General features: G+C 42.5%; 1 protein-coding gene across 1 annotated transcript; it reads right to left on the bottom strand.

Annotated features, from left to right (window-relative positions):
• Positions 1-1,392: 1,392 nt before the first annotated feature.
• LOC119012960 (acetylcholinesterase-like) lies at positions 1,393-10,395 on the bottom strand. The gene is made up of 10 exons (XM_037087228.1): positions 10,269-10,395; positions 8,967-9,275; positions 7,098-7,326; positions 6,379-6,511; positions 6,121-6,272; positions 5,191-5,374; positions 4,747-5,057; positions 2,970-3,179; positions 2,712-2,869; positions 1,393-2,220 (listed from the first exon to the last, which is right to left on the bottom strand). Exons 2-10 carry the CDS (start codon positions 9,265-9,267, stop codon positions 2,123-2,125), a joined length of 1,776 nt encoding a protein of 591 aa, XP_036943123.1. The 5' UTR covers positions 9,268-9,275; positions 10,269-10,395; the 3' UTR covers positions 1,393-2,122.
• Between the last annotated feature and the right edge of the window lie 11,709 nt (positions 10,396-22,104).

The raw sequence follows: 22,104 nt of genomic DNA, 5'->3' as shown, positions 1-22,104 counted from the left end.
CCTAAGATTTTGGAGAGGTCTATAAGACAAATGCTCCTGTGGCCACATTATTGCCACCTCAACCTATCGCACCTGTCCGCCTACTGAGCCACCAAAATACAGAGCAGATGCAGCCCCCCCCCCGCTGTCCCACGGTTTCATTCCCACTCGAGGGGGCTGTGAAGAAGGTCAAAACCGCTGACTGTCTTTTTTGTTCATTTTCGGCCTGGCTCTTTCTGATCCCTGTGGTCATAACAAGGAAAAGGAGCATCACCTTGACTTAACATAGTGAGGATTCTCAGTCAAGGATGAAATGAAACTCCTGTACTGTACCTTCAAAGACTCCTTCATAATCACTTACAAAGATCCCCTTTGCTTCGTCTCCTTTAGTCTCTGTAGTCTTCTCTTTCTCCCGCTCTCTCTCTCTCGCCCTCTCTCTACCTCGCTGTCTTTCTTTTTTTTTATTTCTTCTCTTTCTTCTTCATCCATTATGGATGAGGCACACTGAAGACAATGTGATTCTCTTTGGAAAGATACCACAACGTTTTCAGAGAGGAGTGTGCGGTGATGTCACTGTTAATGCTGACGGTCATGTCTCAAGAGGGCCACCTTTGCCAAATGCACTCCTGTCGCAACTTCCCCACTCTCAGTATGTGTCTCACCTTCTAACCCTCTTTTTCCCGTTGACAGTGTCGGACGCAGGCACATACGCCACATCCTCTTGAGCAGCCACTTCAAAAGGTCAAGTAGAAAAAAGCGCCCGAGTTACTGTGCGCGAGTTTGCATGCATGTGTACGTTTGATAGGGATCCAAACAGATTACGGCGAAACTAAATTGCTTGGCATTTAGCAACAACAGGTTCATTTTGGCAGAAAAAAAACACAAATTGTCACAAATAACGGTGGGTACGTAACATGTCAGAGTCATATCAAAGGACTTTAAAGGACTTTGAAAAAACAGTACTCACACACTTTGTAACAGATGCTTGAACAAAGTCATTATTTTTTGCACCAGAGGATTTTTAAATAGCGTTCAAGGTCGTTCAACTAAAGCATTTCAGTTCTCTACAACATCTCATTAGCTTTTTGTATCAACACCGTGACCTTTGCTCGGCGACACTGTTTATTATCACATTACTGTCGCCAGTGACAGAACGTGGAACAGTAACGCCGTATGCTAAACTGTGGAACGCTTCTGATGACAAGAATAAATGTCATTCAGCACGTACTAATGGCAACAAAGATATTGCGTTCCCTCACAAAGACAAAGAAATACGTATGTCCATGTACAACAGAAGGAACAAGTTATATTGTGGTTGCTGGAGGCACACGTGTGATTTTCTATCAGACAACCTAGAGTCTGTCGGTGTAATGCATACGTACATCTCAATTGATTAAAAGAACAGCCCAAACATTATCTTCAACATTTTATCTTTAATGATCATAGTATGGTCAATAGACAGTGCATCAATACAAATCCAGGGCAGTCCTGATTCCTGTATGCGGCCTCATAGATGAGCAAAAGTAACATTATTCTTCTGCCAGACTTAAATGACGGCCAGGAAATAATGCATCTTCTGCAGGTTGAAATTCAATTTGTGAAAGTGAAATTCCAACATCTGCTTTGAGCTGCTGCATTATATTCACAAGTGCACTTCAGATCATCTGCATTTACGGTAAGCACCATTTATTCAATACAAACATATGAAAGAAAGACAAAATAAAATATAAGTAGCTGAACATTAACTGTCAGAGAGCTGATTGTTAAGTCTCATTCACAGGCCATTGTATAGTCACGCTTTGGGCTTGGTGACCTGGGAATCTCCGTGATTGCTTATTTAACCTTTCACTAGTAATCAGAAATTAATATTCCCTTGACAAAAGCCACTATTTGGTTAATGTTCATTGTACAATAAAAGGAAAAACAAAGAGTTTTATTCGTTCCATTATGACAGTTTGAATTTACGAACCCTGAAATACTGCTCCTGCAGAGATGGTTATTGTAGAAACAAAGGGAAAACACAAATACATACATACAACGTCTACAAAGACAGAGTTTTGATCATTCTTGCTGTGCATTTTTTAATGTAAACTGTTGTATATGGCTGTCTGAAACAGCCCATCCCGGGGCAGGTCTCTTCACTCTAGCAGAAGATTAAGGTTAGAGCCAACAAAATGAGGAGGAACACGTAATCGGAGCGGGGTATTATCCCATTTGCAGTATTACAAACCTGCAGATCATCTGTGGAGGAAGAGGAAGGCAGAGAGACTTTTACTATGTAATTCCTCTGAAAACATGTCATATTCTGGAGAACCAGTCTTACTTTTAACAGCTCTAGTGGAGATAACGGAGGACGAGTCATCATGGATGAAGATGGTGACAAAATGTGTGTGTGTGTGTGTGTGAGAGAGACTGCAAATTATGACTTCTCTGGAGAGGTGTGTGAGCATTATTCACTCTGGGTGTGATCGGTGTTCGGTAAAGTGATGACGGACCCTCCTCCCCTCCCACTCAGCCCTCCAGAACGGCGCTGAAGCAGAGGAGGAGCAAGCCGGGATACAAATCTCCTCCACAGGCTAAACACGGCAAATCGCCTCCCTGGCAGTGCCTGATGCAATACCTCCTACTCTAGATAACTATAAAGAGTTCTGAGTATGTGTGAAAGCACGTGTGTGTGTGTGTGTCTGAGAATATGCGTGAGGCAGATAGGTGTGTGTGTGTGTTTGTCTTACCTGAGACTTTCTGTATTTTTGGTAGTAAATTGTTCCAGAGGCGACACTCTTTAGCTCTCATCATCGTCTTTTGTTGCGGAGGGTTGACGTTCAGAGTGACGTACTCCTGCTGCTCAGTGGTGAACACGGGCCATTTGGCTCCTTCATTGCCTGGATTCCTGACCAAAAAGAAAAAAAACGCCAATGGGGACAATTCGTTAGTGTCGTGAGGGTCCTCGCACAGCTTGAATGGCCGATTGTCTGTATGATAATGCGTACCCTGTCCGGGCAAAGTTGGCCCAGTGTTTCATGAACTTCTTGGTCATGTTTACTTCATTCTTCGTGTATCCCAGGGAGGCATCCAGCGGCATCCCGAAGACAAATTCTATCTCATAGCCGTGCATGACGCCCATCCACGCTGGCCAAGGGTTGACGGACGACCGGTGGTCAAAAAAATAAAGGAAGGTCTTGCCGCCGTGTTGTGAGTACCTGCGGGAAAAATGTCAAAATTGAACTGAGTCAGACTAATGAGATACAAACATACCCAACAACCACAATGAATGGGAACAGACCACGTAGGATATTAGAGACCCAAAACCCCAGTTGGATTGGCTGCATTCAAAGGAACAGCAGCACCGCATGAGAAAATAGCAACCCCCATCATTCCTTTGAACGGCAGAACTGCCTTGACAAAGCAAGGTGCCAAAACAAAAGTGCAGGGTCATACAGCGACAAAGAGATCAATTTCTGCTGCGACACAAAGCAACCTTATCCTGCAAGCCCCTGCGTTGGACAATCAAATACCATTGACAGAGCACATCGCTGATAGACCACTTTGTAAAGTGAATGTCATATTTCTCTAGCTTTTATAATTCATCACCCTCGTCAGTGCCTAAGATTTTTTTCCAACAATTCTGAACTAGATCCCAAAGCTTAAGAGCACCAGAGGGACACTGTTTTCCACACACAAGCAGCGCTCCTTGCACACGCAAACTGTTCTCACTGACACTGTTCTTTTCTTTAAGTTGAAGCTTGACGTTTCTTTTGGGGCATGTTTTTAAAATTTGATGTTGTGACTAGGCATTGCTATAATTTGGTTAGGTTAAACACAAAAAAACAACTTAAGTGACAAGTAAGCTTAAACAGCTGTCACTTAGTTGGCAACCTTGTGACCTAACTCCTTCTCCTCCTCCTCGGTTACAGATGTGTAAAGTGAACCTGACATTCACTGTAGAAATGTCAGTGTGGTGGCCAATGACATGTGCAAATGTGAACACGTTTGCAGAGACGTTACTAGCCAACATTTTTTTAGTTTTTTCTGGCGACTGGCCTTGGCTCATCCTGACGAAACATAAAATGATTGCCAGATTATCTGGCACATGATAAACCTCCAGAGTCAGGGATTACGCAAACTGGCCTTTGTTGACCATATTAGACATCTCACTGGTATCTAAAACAAAAAACTCAAAATGATAAGACTTGTTGTGTGTAATAATATACTGTATGCAATGAAAAGCAATGGGATTTCCTCCCAAGTCATGAGAGATGAGTTGAAATATTACTTGAAAAAAAAAAATATATATATATATATAATATTTTTTTATATATATATATATAAAATATTATATATATAGACAGTATGTTTAAAAAGTAAATGGTACGTAAAATATATATGGATGTATAAATGTATGTGTGGGACAGTGCAAAGGATTCCCTGCAGAAAAGACAGAGGTGGATTCCCCTGTGCCAGACAGAGCTGGGGATATACAGAGGTCAGAGAGTCAGTCAGTCAGTTTACCATCCAGGTGGCCTGAGGAAAGATTTGTCTTCTCTCGTCCTGTCTCAGTGTTGGACCCAGGGCCACAGAAGCTGGAATAGTCGATTGTTGAGGTTGTGGCAGTGCTTTATAATCCTACTACCTCCGGTCCTTCCCCTTCTGGTGTATAAGAACTACAAGAGCCCACCAACACAGCCCTTTGCATTCTCAGTCTGAATGCCGTAATACAGATTGAACGCATCCTTTACTGTAAAAACACCACCTTTCACTTCTCTTTACCTGTAGGCGAACTCTAGCAGAGGACAAACAAAGTCTTGGTCTCCAAACATAGCTCCCAGTGAGTCACGGTTTCCCTTTGCGTTGTTCTCGTCCGTCCAGTCGGTATACTGGAAAATGGCTGCTTCTTTCGTGACTTCATTTGCATTCGTCAGTGTGAGGCCCACTCCAGTCAGGAAGTCATTCCTGGTGATGAGACTCTCACCACTGAGGCTAAATCCAGGTGCCCCATACATTAGGAAGTAGGTCCCTTCATCCTGGTTTACTCCTAACAGCAGATCTTTCTTCGGGAGGTTACCGGCACTCAGCAGCTCCTGCAGGAGAAAAAAAAATGGTTTGGTGTTTGTGGTGCAAGACATTTTCAAATGAAGGGCTTGAATAAAACTGATACTGAAATGCTGAAAAGTGCTGGATGTGACAGCAACATGAACACAACTGTAAATGTACCTCAACAGTATTTGTTAGAAAGACTCCATCAACGGTAGGGACGAAGGACAGGCCTAAGAGCGCAGGCTGCGTCAGAACTTCACTTTGCATCAAGGTGATTTTCCCGGGATCAGCCTGCTGCAGACACTCCTCCAGTTTAGCTGGATTAGATTTGCAGCCCAGCGCCGCGGCCAGCTTTGTGGACCTGGGTGTGCAGGGCGCAGTAAGTGGCAGAAGAAATGACAGTTGAGAATGGGAGACCATGGGAGGATGGAGAGCCGGTCGTATTTAAACGAAGCGATAAGCAAAAGAGCCAATACACTGAGAGTGTTTGATCAAGCCACATGTGTACGCAACCGTGAATTTTAAAATTTACCAGGACATGATTTATGAAATCATGATTTAAAATCCATCTTTTCCGTTTTTGTCAAAATGAGTAGTGCTCCTCTGGATGAGGAGTCCACATGTCTGATGCTGCAAATCTAACACTGTCTTGTTCAATTTATACCTGTACTTAAAATGTAAATTCAGCACTCAAATAACCATATTCCTGCATAAAACCCACATCTGCACAGGACCACATGCACACTACATTCCCTTATACTAACATAATTGAATGAGAAAAAATACGACTTGTCAAAGAATTACTCTAAAATTTGATTTAAAAAATATCTTGGAAATATCTCAAAAGCATTAACATTGACTATTTGATACACCTTGCTATGAATAGAAAAAAGTTTTAATGTTTATACCCTCTGAGTCCTCATTTGTGACATTTTATGCGCGTCGACGCTACCTAATCATGACTAAGCATTTATTCTGCTCTTTAACATCACATTTTACAACAGTTGATGAGCCAATAAATACAAACGTGTCCCAACATATCACATAGAGTGTCAGAGAGAACATGAACAAATCCAAACAATTAGCACCGGGGCGAATGCACCCTACCTGCGCCAGGCCTCGGCTGTGCTGATTGAGGCCCAGGGAGCGTTAGGGGAGCCGCTCTGCATCACGGCCCTATGGAAAAGACCATGGCTGCCTCGAGAGAGCAGGTGGAAGCCCACAGATGCTGATCCAGCGCTCTCCCCGAACAGAGTCACCTGGGAAAACAACAACATATCACAAGCCCGGCAGCTTGTTTTCATTGTTTTTTGACCGTCGAAACGAATCATGTTATCGGATTTTTAGGATAGGAAAACATTCTACCTGCGAAGGATCGCCTCCAAAAGCGGCAATATTGTTGGTTACCCACTGGAGGGCTAAGCGCTGATCCAACAGGCCCGCATTGCCCCGCACGTTCTTGTTGTCAGGAAGTGACAGGAAACCCAAAGGTCCCACTCTGTCATGGGATGAGGAGAGTTGGTGACAGCATTTAACTGGAGATGGATTCAACATTTAGCTATGGAATCAGCCGTAACCCAAAGTTTGCACATAGTGGTACCATGTCTTTCCTGTTTACAAATTTCTTTTCTCTGCTTTATGCACACAAACCCGCTAGCAGTACCTGATGACCTAATGCAACTTCCTTTGTGGGCAAGGATAGAATGTAGATAAAACCAGGTATTTTTTTGCCATAGGTCGGGGTGTCTCCAGCCTTGTTTGTGGCAACCAAATCACTTATTTTAGGGTAAAACATTTTCCTCTCCTGACCCTAACCATGCGTCTTTGTGCCTAACCCTAACCAGAACATAAGCACAGCACTAAGAAAAGTTGCAACATAAATGATCTGAAGTTTCGGCATATCCATCGGATGCAGAAATTGTACATTGCCGATGTTTATTGAGGCGATTCAGTTGAAAATTCATTTAAAAAGGGAACAAAAACCTGCTCTGAGAATTTCCCCTCATTGCTAATCATCAAATAGTTTCCAGTTCCATACAGTAAGGACTCCATCACTTCTTCACTCACTTTACTTCAGTTCTTACCGGTAGTTCATTGATACCACGACAGCGCCTTCAGATTTACTCAAGAAGCGACCGTCATAAATGTCCAGAGAGGACGTCCCTCCAACAAACCCGCCTCCATAGATCCAGACGAGGACAGGAGCCAGTGCCGAGCCCTGGGTTTTATTGAAACGTGGGGACCAGACGTTTAGATACAGGCAGTCCTCACTCAGAGGAGTGTTTGGGTTCCACATCTCTGCACCTTTGAACCCTGGGAAGTATGATGATATTAATCACTGTCAGTGGAGACTGATTGTGACTGCTGTCAAGCAATTAAAAGATAGTCTTATCTCTGTTCCTTCATATCTTTAGGGCACGAGATCTGTCAAAAGTTTGAGTTCAACTTTATTATGACACTTTATTGCGAGCAATATGTGGAGTTAAACAGTTACAGAGGCAGTGATAAGTCAATTACCCTGGCTTGCTTTCCTCTTAATGAACGCTGCTTTGTCCAAAGCGAAAACAGCAGTCTAACATATTCTGTCCATTTCTATTTATGTTGTCAGCATCTATATTTGGAGGGGGCATTTGGGCAGCTCCTCTGTTCAGATGCCTGGCGCTGGTTACAACTGGCTTCCGAGCAACCCCTGACAGGTGGCTGTGTCTATGAATAGCTCAAATGTTGTCATGACCCCAGCGCTGATTCTTCACATGGGTGGACGGGGGGGATCATATCAATTTCAGTTTGTGGGTTGTGCACTTATGAATGTTTACAAACAGACGCACTGTTTTTATTTTTTTTCTCCGACTGTTTCTTTTCATTCACATCTGATTTTACTGTAATAAATCTTCAATCACTGTTTTGTGTGTGTGTGTGTGTGTGTGTGTGTGTGACTGGGTATCATATAAATGCCACCGCCCCAATGCAATGCCTGACCTAAAGTTAGTACAGTGGCCATTTAAAGTTTGAACTGTGTGGTTTTGTGGTAGAGAAAAAGGGTAGGGAAAGATCTGCATTGATTGATTATGTTATGCCTAAACCAATGTAATGAACAAACTCTCTTTGGACAACACAACCTCATATTGTTTTACTTTGTTTACACTCTGAGAAGGGCTTGTTTGTTCACATATTCAACTCATCAATGTGCCTGTGTCAATGTAAATGATAAGAGTTTGAACGTGCCCCTTTTAATGTCCTAATTTATTCAGACATCAACTTAAATGGAGTCCTTTGTTGCCTTGTCATACTTCGGTCATCCACTCAACCGGTTTCAACTGCATGTCATTCTGTTTTGAGTCCACTAAGTTTCAACTTTAAGGTGCAGTCCATCGACTGTGGAGATCAGTGTACCAGTCACGCGAAGTACTACCGTGACTCTAAAAGTCTGATGAGGTTGCACTGATGTCATTAGATTTATCATGGGTTGGGCTCGGGTATCCATTGAGACAGTATAACAAATAGACACTGTCAAGTTGGATTCCGGGAAGCAGAGCTTTAACTATTCAAATAGGGACTAAACGCCAGAACATTTAACATTCTTTTTTTTTCTCTTGTGAATCCCCAGAACTGCTCCCAAGGACAGATTAATTCTTTGGGGTGTGGATGTTGGACGCTGCACCTCCTTCGACATTTCATCAGTTGACATCAACGCATGAGTCATTCCGAACAGTCACTCAGAAGAGATGACTGCTCGAAATTTCGTAATTTTGGTTTTTCCTTACTGTTAGGAGAGCGGCAACGGTCACATCCGTGCTCAATGCACTGCACATTTTGATAAAATGCTTTTTTACTTGCAAGAAATGCTGTCAATATCGAGTTCATAATAATACTATCCCACTACAGCAATTGACAGAACATGTACACAACACCACAGCACCATCGTATCCATTCCTGTAAACATGTATCTGTACCTGGAAAGGTCGTATCCTGCAGCTGGTAGCAGGAGTCTGGGAATTTGGTGGCATCCCTCACCCCTTGCCAATTCGCTACTGGCTCTGGAGGTCTGAATCTCAGTTTCCGCAGCGGTGGTTTCGCGTAAGGGATCCCAAGAAACGCTCTGACATCGCCACCTAACACCGAAAGCATCTTCCCTTGAACTTTCCCATTCTTAGTGTTGATTAGCAGGTCGTCTTGGGCGGTAGGCAACGCCGTCAGGAAACAAGGCAGCAGAAAAAGAAGAAGCAGGTGTGTGCACGGAGAGCCGGCCGCCATTGAAAATCCTGGGGAGACACACAAAACGTCATTAGTGAGATATTATAAAGCAGCCACTTTGATTGAAATATCACGTTTTATATCTATTGATGTAACAATGGATTTCCAGAATGGAGTTGCTCTGCTTTTGGTCACCAGTTTTGCATTTTCATATACATAGTGCGGGTGCTGACACCCTCAGTTTCATTTAGCCACATTAAGAAGCACATACATAAAGTCTGTATTTTAAATGATGTTTTACCTCTAGGAATACATTTATTTTGACCCAAGTCAGTGTTGGTTAAGGTCTAAAAAGAATGATGTTTTGTATGCATGTCCTTTGTTTTGGGGGTCACGGAGCTCAGTTCAAGGACCAGGGACCCGTGTTAGGTTTGCTCTTGCCGCAGCTGCAAGGTATAGTCCAAGTCTGTGTGCTTTATAATGACACCCAGGAGCATTCGGGGATACAGGAGCAGCAACACAGAACAGCATAATGTTACACTTACACATTTCCATATAGGCCATGCAGTAAAACATCTGGCAGCTGGATTACTGTATTCAATAAAGGTCCAGTTCTTCAAAAAATTACAACTCCAATGCTACAGAGCTGCGGGTGAGTGTCTGTGTCTGTGTGTGTGTGTGTGAATGAGTGTGTGTGTGTGTGTGTGTGTGTGTGTGTGTTTGTGTGTGTGAGAGAGAGGGTCATTCCCGCGGCAAGTGTGTCACTTTAAAAGCGCCTTTTAATCCGTAAATATTTGGAAAAAAGAACATCTCGCCCGAGGCCGTCAGTGAACACGCGTACGCACGTGACCGCGCTTTACTCTCAGACAGACACGGAGTGAGCAAACAGCGCGTTTTTCCAGAGTGACACGCGCGCACAGCTGGAGACAGCCACCACTGGAGAGAGACGCGCTCACTAACAAATCTGTACCAACGAGTTGAAGCAAAACAAAATGACGAGAGTCCCGACGGTGCCTCCACTCATTGTAATTGATAATAGAAGCCTTGCAGTGTTGTCTTACCTTGTCAGTTAGCAGTGTGTGTCTGTCCGGACGCGGTGAGGAGACAGCGTGGGGTGAAGAAGGCGTGGACAGACTCCCTCTGTCCAGCGTCTGCGGGGCTGGCCCTGACCGCAGCCCACACACTGCCTACAACTACTACAACCCCACAATAATAATAAGAAGAAGAAGAAGAAGAGGAAGAGGAAGAAGAAGAAGAAGAAGAAGAATCAAGAGATTTAAAATGTATATATATATATATATATATATATATATATATATATATATATATATATATATATATATATATATATATATATATATATATATATATATATATATATCCTTCAAATGTACTCTAACTTAACAGCACCATATACCAAAGCTAATAATAACAATAATAATAATAATAATAATAATAATAATAATAATAATAATAATAATGATAGTGACAATGTGGATGATCAATATTAACTTTTGGTGCAGATCCAGATGAAGGGGCTGTTCCACTATCTTCTTCTCACTTTCTTAGAGGATATAACATGTAGGAATTGTGTGTTCAAATATCTCCATGTATCTATATCTTAAACATTTATTTTGTGTAGTTGTGTGCTGTGAAAATCCAGAGGAACCCACAAGTTCACTGAAGGTAACTGTGTGTTTAATGAGGTAGCCTTCGCTACTTTCAGGATGGGGAAGCCGCAGGATGAGAACAAATTTGAGGTTAAAACATTACCTCGTCTGTGGACATTCAGATGAGGTAATGATGTTTGTTCAGTGGTGGTTGTTTTACCTCCTGTATAGCCAGTTTGACTGCACTCGTGCTCACAAAGCCTGATTACTTTACTGTACGCTAGCCGCAAGCTACCTAAGCCAGCAAAAGCACAAACAGAGAACGTGTTCCCGTCTCACCATTGCCAATCCAGCTCAAGGCAGCAGTCAATGTTACAGTGACGGTCAGGTCCGCAGATCTCTTTTTATTTATTTATTTTTTCATCCCAAATGTAAAAAAATAAAAAAAAAGTACTCTCCTGAACTCTCCTCCCATCTGTAAACAGCTCTGGATCATGTCTGGTTTAGCCCTGGAATCTGGAATTATGCCTATTGTAATGATCATCCAGGCAGCTAGAGCTCATTCTTAGTTAGTTAGAATATATTTCTATGATGAATTATGAAATACAGTTTTTTGTTTTTTTTTTTTGTTTTTTTTTCATGTCTTCCCTGGAAATGAAGCTGGTTTGCCATGATGACACAGAGCCCAGTTCCTCCTGACTACACCACTTCCTGTTTCTGTCCCTTGTTTCTTTCTCACGTTACTGTCTGCTTGTTCTGGCTGTGGCTTTTTTTTTTTTTTTTTTTTTGTCGTCTGTGCTTTCCTTTTCCACTTATCCGTAGGCCAAAGCTGGAGAGAAAAGTAAACTTGTCTTTGGAATTTTTAGTGCTGTGAAAGTGAGTGTGTTTGGGTCTGTGCATGATGGTGTTGCTTGTGTGTGTGTTTGTGTGAGGGACTATATAGCCTATGTGTGGATACATACATGTGCCAGCAGGCCCATTAAGAACATCTGTGGGTGTGTTTGTGTGCTTGTACGTGTATTCATGTTATTTATAGTACGGTAACGTGCAGTCGGATTAACATCACACAAAGCCCTCAGCGGGGGCTCTGATGTAGTGCCTTGGCACCACACACAGGCTCAGGTACACTGGCCTCAGTCATCTTGATGCATATTGTGCTTACAAACAAGGCACACACTGTACACACACCATTTTTCAGTATGACTGAGATCTTCATTAACTTGGATTGCTCAATAAAATCTACGCGTCACACCGGAACAGAATAACAGGTGAAAAATGATGAAAGATGTTTGGCATGTTTGTGTGTCGGCGTTCATCTGTGTGCGGACATAGCCAACGAAACAAAGCCAACTTTTTTCCGAAATGCTTTTAAATTCATAACTGCCATAGTGATGTAGTGAAATACAACCTTTAAACGTAGCTGTTGAAGAAATGACGGTAGAATGTGGAACATACACTAAGTCCATTTTGCTTCATCATGTAATTTAACATTATACTCTAGTATTGAACTTTCTAGTCCTCTCTACACTCCAACACATTGTCTTTGAAAACTTAAGTGACTTGATGCTTTTCAAATAACATTTTTTTTTCATACCCCTCTTTATCAACTGCATATCTCCAAATTTGGTGATTTTGAATGTGAGTGTTTGTGATAAATTGAAGGATGACTTGTATTTATGGGCTGTGGTAATTCTCATGCTTCTTAATCTAAATACAACTAGTTAAAACCCCTCGTGGATTCACAGGAAAATGCATCATCGCAAAGCAAAAAAAAAACCAAAAAAAAAAAAAAAACAAGAAGTTGACCATTTAGAGACACACAGACGATGCATTGCTGTGGATTAAACTACCTTAACATCTTTATTATCATCGTATATACACTGGGATGTGTTAAAATCGTACTGGAGAACTTATCATCCCCGCTAATGATTTATTTGGACTTGTGTTTTGACCTCTGTTACGTAAGGCATATGAACTGCACTCAGGATGGTGCTGAGTGGTACGGTGTACGTGAAAAATCACAGCCAATTACAAGTGAAAGAATACTCTGTACTTGTGCCTTACATCAGAGGTCAGAACATAGGTCCAGATAAATCATAATTGAGGATGATAAGTCCTTACTATGGGCCCTGCATTTATATCCACCCTGCCTTGAACATCAATAGACAGAGGTTCAGCCGGGGCTCTTAGGGCAGCTCAAACCACAGCGTGAGTTCAGCCCTCTGGTCAGTTCTGGGATCTCCTTCAGGTGGTTCACCTGATCCAAGCTGGGCTTTTTTAATCATATCCACCCACAAAAGCCGTCCGCTGGTCTAGTGGTGCACTTCTGTAACACTGCCGGGCTCATTATGGACTGGTTTAAAAATAAAGTCGATACAGCGGATGTAGAGATACTGCCCCCCCACCCCCCACCCCCACCCATATATTCCTCATTCATTTCAAAACCTGCCGCCTACATCACCAGCAATGTAACTTAGCCACGGAGAGGCATCACTGGAGGCAGATCATCAGATTACATGCAGATTCCTTTGAACACACAAATGGTTTGAAACAACTTTTTTTTTTTTTTTTTCACATCAGCAACAGTTCTCCCCAAGACCTGTTTGTTACTGTGTAAAACTGATTGAGTTACCCTTGAAGTGAAGGATCTGAGAATGTCTGGGGTTCCAAGCAACAGCATACCAAGACATTCAACAGGTGACTCATCGAGTGATGACAATTGCTCTCTTGCAGACACAAAAGTTTATAGAATTCTTGTGACTCAAACCATCCGAACAAGAGATAATTGTTACGTCTTTTGGTTTTCTTTGGACCAAAATGCGGAGATCAGAGACGGAATGGTTCAGAAAGCAAACGCTTTATTTTGCAATGACGATACCCCGACTGAAATGTGTAATTGTGAACCAGGCTGGCAGGTAGGCAGGTGGACAGGCAGGTAGGCAGGCAGGGTTGGAAAGGAAAAAAAAAAAATCACTGAAACACGAGACACTTAAGTAATCAGTAAAACACAAAGAACGCCACTGTGTACCACCATACGGGACATAACTGGCATTTCTAAAGCCCTTTTCCAGTCTACTGACCGCTCGCAGCACTTTGCAACACCTGTCAGATTCGCCCATTCACACACACATTCGTACACTGATGGTGGAGGCTGCCATGCAAGGCACCAACTGGTCATGAAGGGTAGGGGTTCAGCATCTTGCTCAACGACACTTCGACATGCAGCGAGGGGGGGGGCAGGATACGGCCGCTGAAATTGGTGGAGAGAGAAGGGTGATAAAGCCGGAGGGTGATGAGTCGATCAAAGACAGGTGCGCCACTCTGCTGCTGCTGCTGCCACACCCACAGACACAGGAGAGGGTGAGGGAGAAAGGAGGGGAGGAGGCAGACAGGGAGAGCAGAACACAGAAAAAACAGAACAACACAGACTGGTACAGTAGCACCACGACGATTATAAAGCAAATTTCTGCATGTGATGGATTCCCCTTCCAGCATCTACATGATTGAACCCTGTTCATACACGTTCCTGTAGATTAAGATGAACAAAAGAGACAACATTCACCAATTTAACAATTGATTTTTACATGCGCTTGATTCAAAATGAAAGCAATAGTAACATCAAACCACAGAAACAAACTACACCGCAATTTGTTTACTTTTCTCTGCAACCATCAGCCTCTCCCTCGCACCGTCTCCCCAGCTTTCAGCATACCAGCCGGCTGCAATGGCGGACATCAACCCCCGGGAGAAAGGGAGCTGTGGAAACCCTTTCGCAGTGTAGCACAGCTCAGCAGGAGGGTCGGGTATCCGCACAGACGGAAGGTAGTGAAAAGAGACTGGAAGATACAGGCGAGAGGCAGCAAACGGTTTCGTTTGAGAAGCGAGACAGCGGCCCAACCGCACGCCATCAGGGATTAGACGGTTAAAGGGAAGAAATGACAGGCATTTGATAGGAGCCTTTGAGAAGAATGTTTTCTCTCTCTCAGTCCAACATCATCAAAATAGGCCTGGGACTGGAATGCGAGCCCCCCCACCCAAACACAAACACGCCCACACAAACACACACTCAGACAAGTTAATTTCACCCGTGCCCTTTTAATGCCAATCTGCCGTTATGAAGGCGGTGATAAGCAGTGAAAAAAACCCTAACAACAGCAACAACAACAAAAAAAAACATTCACTTCATTTCTTGTGTGTAAACTTGGAGCAATGAGATAGTAAATATCCAATCATGGTGTCACAGAGAAGGATATTGGTTTATGTCATGCTCTTTCTGTCTGTCTCTGTTTTATTTGAATGTGTGTGTGTGTGTGTGTGTGTGTGTGTGTGTGTGTGTGTGTGTGTGTGTGTGTGTGTGTGTGTGTATCCACATGCATGTGTGTGTGCAGCTATTTAAAGCTAGAGCTGTTTGAGGCACTGAAATCCTGTCCTCAAGCATCATCTACTGTATATATATATATATATATATATATATATATATATATATATATATATATATATATATATATATATATATATATATACTCAATAAAAAGAAAATACTCCACATTTTTTCAAAAAATAGTGCTGAGTTCCAAAACAAAGTTTTGTGCCATGAGAGCGAAATAAAACTTCAATTAAAAAGTCAATTTAGAGCAATAAAATAATAATAATAATAATAATAATAATAATAATAATAATAATAATAATAATAATAATAATAATAATAATAAAAGGAAAGGACTCGCTCGGATGTTTAACAATTCCCAAGTTGGACTTTATTCATCAAGACGGACCTCTTGATTAGCAACCATAGCAATAATAGTTGGAAACAGGAAAGTCTCTCATTAGAGCGTGCCTGCATTGTAGGACTGGTGTTCCTCACATCCTTAATCAGCACCACCACATCCTCCTTCTGATTTCCAACACAAAATAGTCAGCTACCATGTGATGGATATCAGACATGACGTGCATATGCATGTGGGTGCACGCACTGACACTCATACGCGCACACACACACACACACACACACACACACACACACACACACACACACACACACACACACACACACACACACCAGTTTAACCAGCGAATGGGTCTGGCTCCCTTTAACCTTCACAGGTAATGGAGCAGTTGTCCTTCACTGACATAAGCCTCCCTAATTGGAGGAACAGAGACAGATAGAGAACAGAGATGGGGCTGGTGGGGCTGGGCTGGGTTGGGGAGGGTGTTACTTAAAAGCTGCTGAGCTGAGAAGGGAAAGGGAAAGGGGGATAATACATGTGAGACAGCTGGTTAACAGGTTTCAGAACACACCACTCGAACTAGATAACAGGGTAAATGGAGTGTGGAATGGGGAGTGACAAGGTCAAGTGGGACAGAGTGCTCGATAACATCCACAAAACAGACTCCAAACAAGCAACAGAACAACCTCTCCAGACCAAGGCCTCGCATCAAGACTACGCTGTCCCCTTTACATCTGAAGGAGAAAGATCATGCCTTCTAGCATCTATGTAAGCATCAGCAGGTGGCCCTAACAACCCTGAAACTCAGAGCTCAAACGTGTCCTTAATGACTCTTTAATAAAGCCTAAAACATATTGGGCCAACCAATGGCCATCTGAAGCATTTGGGGAGACTCGAGCGAGTTCAGGAACAAATCTGTTGGGTGTGTTCAGCTGCATTAGATGCTTTTGGGACCGTGTGGACAGTGTCTGCTCTGATTCAACATGCAAAGTCTGAGGAGGTTGGATGTGGCCATTTGAGCCAAATGTATTCTCCGATTGGTTGTGTGCTAGCTGTATGACCATTCTGATTGGTTGTGTGCTAGCTGTATGACCATTCTGATTGGCGGTGTGTGAGCAAATGGGGGAGGGACGGAATGCTGCGTGCACCGCTGTGCACTTGGTTTTTCTATGCACTCCCTTCCGTCATTTCCTGTTTTCATGTTTTGGATTACTGGCACGAGACTAGCACCACCTGATCCCCCGCAAGCACAGAACGTACACGCTATTTTGTAACTGGCAGCCGTCGAGGCTGTATGTTTAAATTCAACTTTACTGCTAAACAGGTCAGACAAGAGGCAATGGTGTGGTCAGATAAAGGCAATTGGCTGTTGCTTTGAGTCTGGGCGGTGTGTGAGGGCCTGTACACTCCCACAGAGAGTTTAAAAAAACTGTAACACCCCTCCAGTTAGTTAGAACTGAAGAAGCCTCTCGGCTGAGAGGTGCAACTACTTCAGCAAACTGAAACAAGTCCAGTTGCCTACGATACAGCACTCAGAAATACTACTTTATTTTCTTTTTGGTGACCCAAAAGTATATATACTTACAACAATTGCAGCCCGAAAAAAACAGTGATAACACAGATAAACCAGCAGGGCAGCAAAAAAAAAAAAAAAAAAAAAAAGCAAACAGCAACACAACACAAGTTTACAAGAACTGCAAGTTAGTGTTGTGCTCCATATGTGATTTTACCTGTTTCTTTTCTTTTAATCTCCAGTGTGCAGCCATGTTAAGAGGAACTAAATAAATAAGTAATGTGCTATACTAGGATTACAAGATTGAAAAATGATCATGATCGGGACACTCTTATCGTTGAAAGTTGATACTCTGCAGTTGGCGATGTGTTTGAATGTCTAATGCCGTCGCTGACTCACAGACTGCAGTTTTTTAAGTGCGGATTGGATTTTTAGGAAATGTGTGGCCATCTGAAGCAAACATAATGGTTAATTTCATGCATGAGACAAACAAGGAAGTGAACAATCTGTGTGCTTGGTGACAGACGCAAAGGAGAGGTTTTTGAAAAGCCAAAAAGAAGAAAAAATATGAGTTTTGTCACAATTTGTCAGTCAAGTCAACCTGTATACGGGGCATGAATTGGGTATTATCAAATCCAGTTTGTCATGAGACAGAATGATGAATAAGGCCAGTTGAGCAAAGTGCGTACGTGAGACCTGCCAACTATTATGTCCTCATTAAGCTGCTTCTGAATGCGTTTCTTTCTCTTAATTCAGGCCTCCATCCAGACAGACCTGTGTTTCCTTCATTATAATGTAACTTAAATAACAGTTGACATAAGGGTTTGCAAGCAGTGAGCCAGAGTTCAACCTTAAGTCACCAGTGACATTTTCATTCCTGATCATTGCTATCATTCACTTTAAATGCCAATACAGTTGAATACAGAACAGCTTGTTTTGTGTTGATTTTGTCAGACAAAATTCTTATTTAAAAAAAGGATTGTATCGCTGTGGCGCAGCTATTGGGAGTGGCCGCTGGTTGTCATGTAGTGTTCACTCATTCAGTTGTCTGAAAACAGAAAGAGATAAATATAAATAATCAATACAGAGAGGAAGATGTTGTCACGTTGTTTGGACAATTACGGCTTGGGAAAGCTAATGATGCAAATAACTTATATCAATATTTAAACATTTAGTTGGCTTAATCAGTACATTTGGCCTGTTGACCCCTCAGGGTGCTGCAGTTAATAAAGGTACATAGTGTCTGAGTCCCCTAAACTTTAAGATTAGTTATAAAAACCTGTTGGAGGGGATTAGGCACTGAAAACTGAACTAATAAAAACTTCGAGAGAGAGAACATTTTCCTACAAAAAATAAAGTCAAACAAGAAAGAAAGTACTAGTAGTAGTGAGAAAAAAAAATAATCTAAGACACTTTGTTTTTGCCTTTGCTTTTATTCCTTTTTTCATTCATCATCACAATTGTACAATCTTTTGACGGTTTTAGAAATTTTTCTCCAAACAGTTCCGTTTTCTCGTTCAGTCAACAAGGACTGCGCACCCAACAGCTTCAAACTGTTTAGGAGAGGTGTAGAGATGCTGCTTGTGAATTGCCCTTGCCTTTGTGAATCTTTTTTTTTTTTTGGAATTGTCCCTGCTGTCACCACTGTACCAAGTACACAGAATCAAGATACAGCACCACTGTCCCCTCACTGCAACAGGAGAGCACGAGCGCTGTGTCCTGAAAGCTGACTTCGCCAACGATGATTGAACCTGCTGCATTTTTAATAACCCCACCAGCCACTTGGAGTGGAGTATTTAGGTCAGATGAGTGTCCATTTTGCTGATGTCACTGCATATAATTCTGGGTAATTAAAAGTCTTTAAGGCCCAAAAAAGGAAACAGGGTCACCCCCGACCACCCACTTGAGGCTGCCGTGCATGTCCATTTGTCCATCCCGAAGACCATCCCGTTGTCCCCATGCAGTCATGCATGACATCATATTACCAAATAATAGGTCACATTCTTGGCTCTTTCCCACATCCATATTTGGGTCAGGCTTCACTCTTCAGAGTAAGTCAACATGGTCCTCATGCATGTCACAGACAGATTACCGGGGATTTAGCCTGTTTATACTACAGTGTGCTGGTGGCTAAAAGGTTAGGAGTGTGAGTGCAGCGTGACTGCAGGATATGAAGTGGACACGGAGTCTTCTCTGCAAGCATGTCTGTGTGTGTGTGTGTGTGTGTGTGTGTGTTTTTTTTTTTTGGGGGGGGGGTTACGCAACCGTTTCAATGGCGCGGAAATTTCATTTGAACTCCTGCTTTGGATTCAATCTTAATAAAACACTGAACTGTCTCGCGACCCATTTAGTGTCCCGTTGCTCACACAGTACCTACCTCGAACTCACTCCGTCTCTGTCACTTGCCCGCGCTCTCAGAAAAACGACACGCACGCTCGCCCATGCGCACACAAAAGGTGTTTCTTATCGGGCTGCTGTGTGTGTGAAGTGTTGTTTTTATATTGCAGCCATATTTCATTTTGGCCTAGTTTCTTTAAATTGCCTATGGGGTTTTGTATGGGGAGAGGAACCATCACATTTATATATGAGATTGAAGGGAAAGAAAGAGAGGTGGGAGACTTGTTTATGTTCTTATTCATTTTCTTTGCCTCCCTCTTACCTCTCTGTGTGCTGCCCTTTTTTTTCCCTATTATGTTCCATCTCGCTGTTCCTCTCTTTCATGTTACCTTAACACATCTCTCTCTTTCCGTCTCCGCCTGTTTCTCTCTCTCTCTCTCTCTCTCTCTCTCTCTCTCTCTCTCTCTCTCTCTCTCGCTCTCTCGTCTCTGCTGTGCAAGGTGAGTCCACAGTAATTGCTGCGAGGGTTCACAGCTGAATTGGTGAATGACACATGGAAACAGAGGAGCAAAAAGGGAAGAAAAAGGAAGGAAAGGGAAGGTGGAGTACATTTCTTAGATATTACATAGGCTATTGTATGAAGGTAATTTTTTTTAAAAAAGGAAAAAAAAAGGTAAAATGATACATTTAAGAAGTCTTCGAGTTGACGTTGAAGTTTGGAAAATGGACAGATTGGACAGATGGATCATGAAGTGTGAGACAGAGTCTCCCCTTTCTGTCTATTTCAACATGTATATTTCATTATTAGCCTTTTTTTTTTTGTCTTCGCTGCCGTTCATCACATTACTTAAGTTGAGTTGTGCAAAGAGCGAGAAATTGCACTCCCTTCTCAACAATTTATTTGCTTTCTCGCCATTGCATCACAAATTTCCAAATGTTTAATGCGACTTTTGTGCTGTAACAAATGGTAACTCGCTGGAAACATGGATTGCGGCCACCATGGCGCCAGTGAGAAGGAGTTAGGGAAACATGAAGGCTGATAATATTAATTTTGATTCATTATATTTTGATTGGTGTTGCTACAAGAACGTAAGTACAGAAGCACAGTCTGTCCCCTCGCACACACGCCAACGTCTGTGGGCATAATGCTTTCGCTGGTGATGTTCATTTTGTTGCAGTCGAAAAAAAAAAAAAAAAGAACTCATTTTAAAATCGCTTTGGCCTCTGACACAGGAGAGGCTTATTTGCATACAGAATATGCGTTGTTTCACGTGTGTGTTTGTTTGTGTGCGTGTGTGTAATGCAGTATTTTTCTCCCGCATGTTTATTCAAATCAAGAAACCCATTTGAGACGACGTACATCCTCCGCCTCAGCCTCGACATCGGCGAGAACGCACAGCAGGTGAATGCAAATCGAAGTACAGTTGTGCGGCGGTGAAATTAAAATGAAGCTGTATTCGTTTCCAATCTTATTAGCGTCTAATGGAAACCACTGGAGCCACAAATTGTCACATGCTCCTGACATGCCAAGCACAGTTAGTTCTGTGTGTGTGCGTGTGTGTGTGTGTGCGCGGTCTGTATAAGGGTGTTTATGCAAGCTAGGCAACTTTTGCTCCCATTAGCTGTTTGGTTTAATAAGATTTGTGCTCAGCTGCTCAGCAACTCACCAGTGAAAACAAGTGGAACTAAAGTGGCACTAATGAATGTGATTGAAGATGTTTATAATATTTGATTTTTTAAAAAAATCTTTATGTTTTAATGGAGCCCCATGTACAGGTTAACCGTCTAAGAACTGTCAATAAAGCACAAGGAGGACACCTTTTCCTCAGTACTTCCACATAAAACTGCTGCAAAGTGTTAAGAAAGTTATGTCTGGTGTCAGAAAATAAATAAGTATGAGACGAAAGTGACACTCTCTGTTGATGCCAGGTGGGTGATAATCCTCATATGTGAGGTATTTTGGTCTGCTTGGGGACCTGGAGGGACTGGAGCCAGTGCAGGGGGCAGTTGGCAACACAAGAGGCGGACGGGGCCAGACATGACCTCGCTTTTAATATAGTTCAGGCAGACCTACATCTTTTCGCGTTGTTCTTAACCAAGGCTTTCCGTAGGCCTTGGTTGACAGGGTATGACCTGAATATTTCAGCACCCAGAAAGTACCATTTTTTTCCTTCCCCCTTTTGTCTGTTATTCTTTTGTCCAAGAAGCCAAATAGCCGGGGTGTGCTCATTTGTTTATTTGCTATAGCCATATGCAGAATTGGTTTGAATGTGGTCATGACGGTGCACATTTACTCCTTGAGTACATTAACAGTGTTGGACTTGTTTGTGCAAATCAAAAGTGAGAATATTAGCTGCAGAAAGACTGAAAAAAAGGACTTGTGAGAAATGTTCAAACGCTCCTTTTCACCTCCACACACCAGAGATTTTAGGTGCTGTTTGACCATCTGTCAGGCACTTCTGGTGAAGTATACTCAGCAGGTGTTTTTAGGGGTGGAGCTTCGTACCCCTTGTTAGCAAAATGACAATTATGTGTCCCCTTTGTTAATATCCTATTCCTCTCCATCCCCATTTTCTCTAGATTTTCTTTAACTGTACGAGTTGCTGTTCCTACACCACCCTGTCAGCTCTGTCTCGGATCAATGATGGATAGAGAGTGTTATATGACGATTGTTTGTGGGTCCCTCTTAAAGTTTTGGAGCATTTTGTAT

This window comes from Acanthopagrus latus, chromosome 2 (assembly GCF_904848185.1).
Source record: "Acanthopagrus latus isolate v.2019 chromosome 2, fAcaLat1.1, whole genome shotgun sequence".
Lineage (NCBI taxonomy): Eukaryota > Metazoa > Chordata > Actinopteri > Spariformes > Sparidae > Acanthopagrus > Acanthopagrus latus.
This window is presented reverse-complemented; position numbering and strand designations above follow the sequence as displayed.

Coding starts and splice junctions, on each gene's coding strand:
- LOC119012960 (XM_037087228.1), bottom strand. CDS start 9,267: ATGGCGGCCGGCTCTCCGTGCACACACCTGCTTCTTCTTTTTCTGCTG. Junction 6,512..7,097: donor GTGGTATCAATGAACTACCG/GTAAGAACTGAA, acceptor ATCCCATGACAG/AGTGGGACCTTTGGGTTTCC. Junction 5,375..6,120: donor ACAGCCGAGGCCTGGCGCAG/GTAGGGTGCATT, acceptor CTGCACACCCAG/GTCCACAAAGCTGGCCGCGG.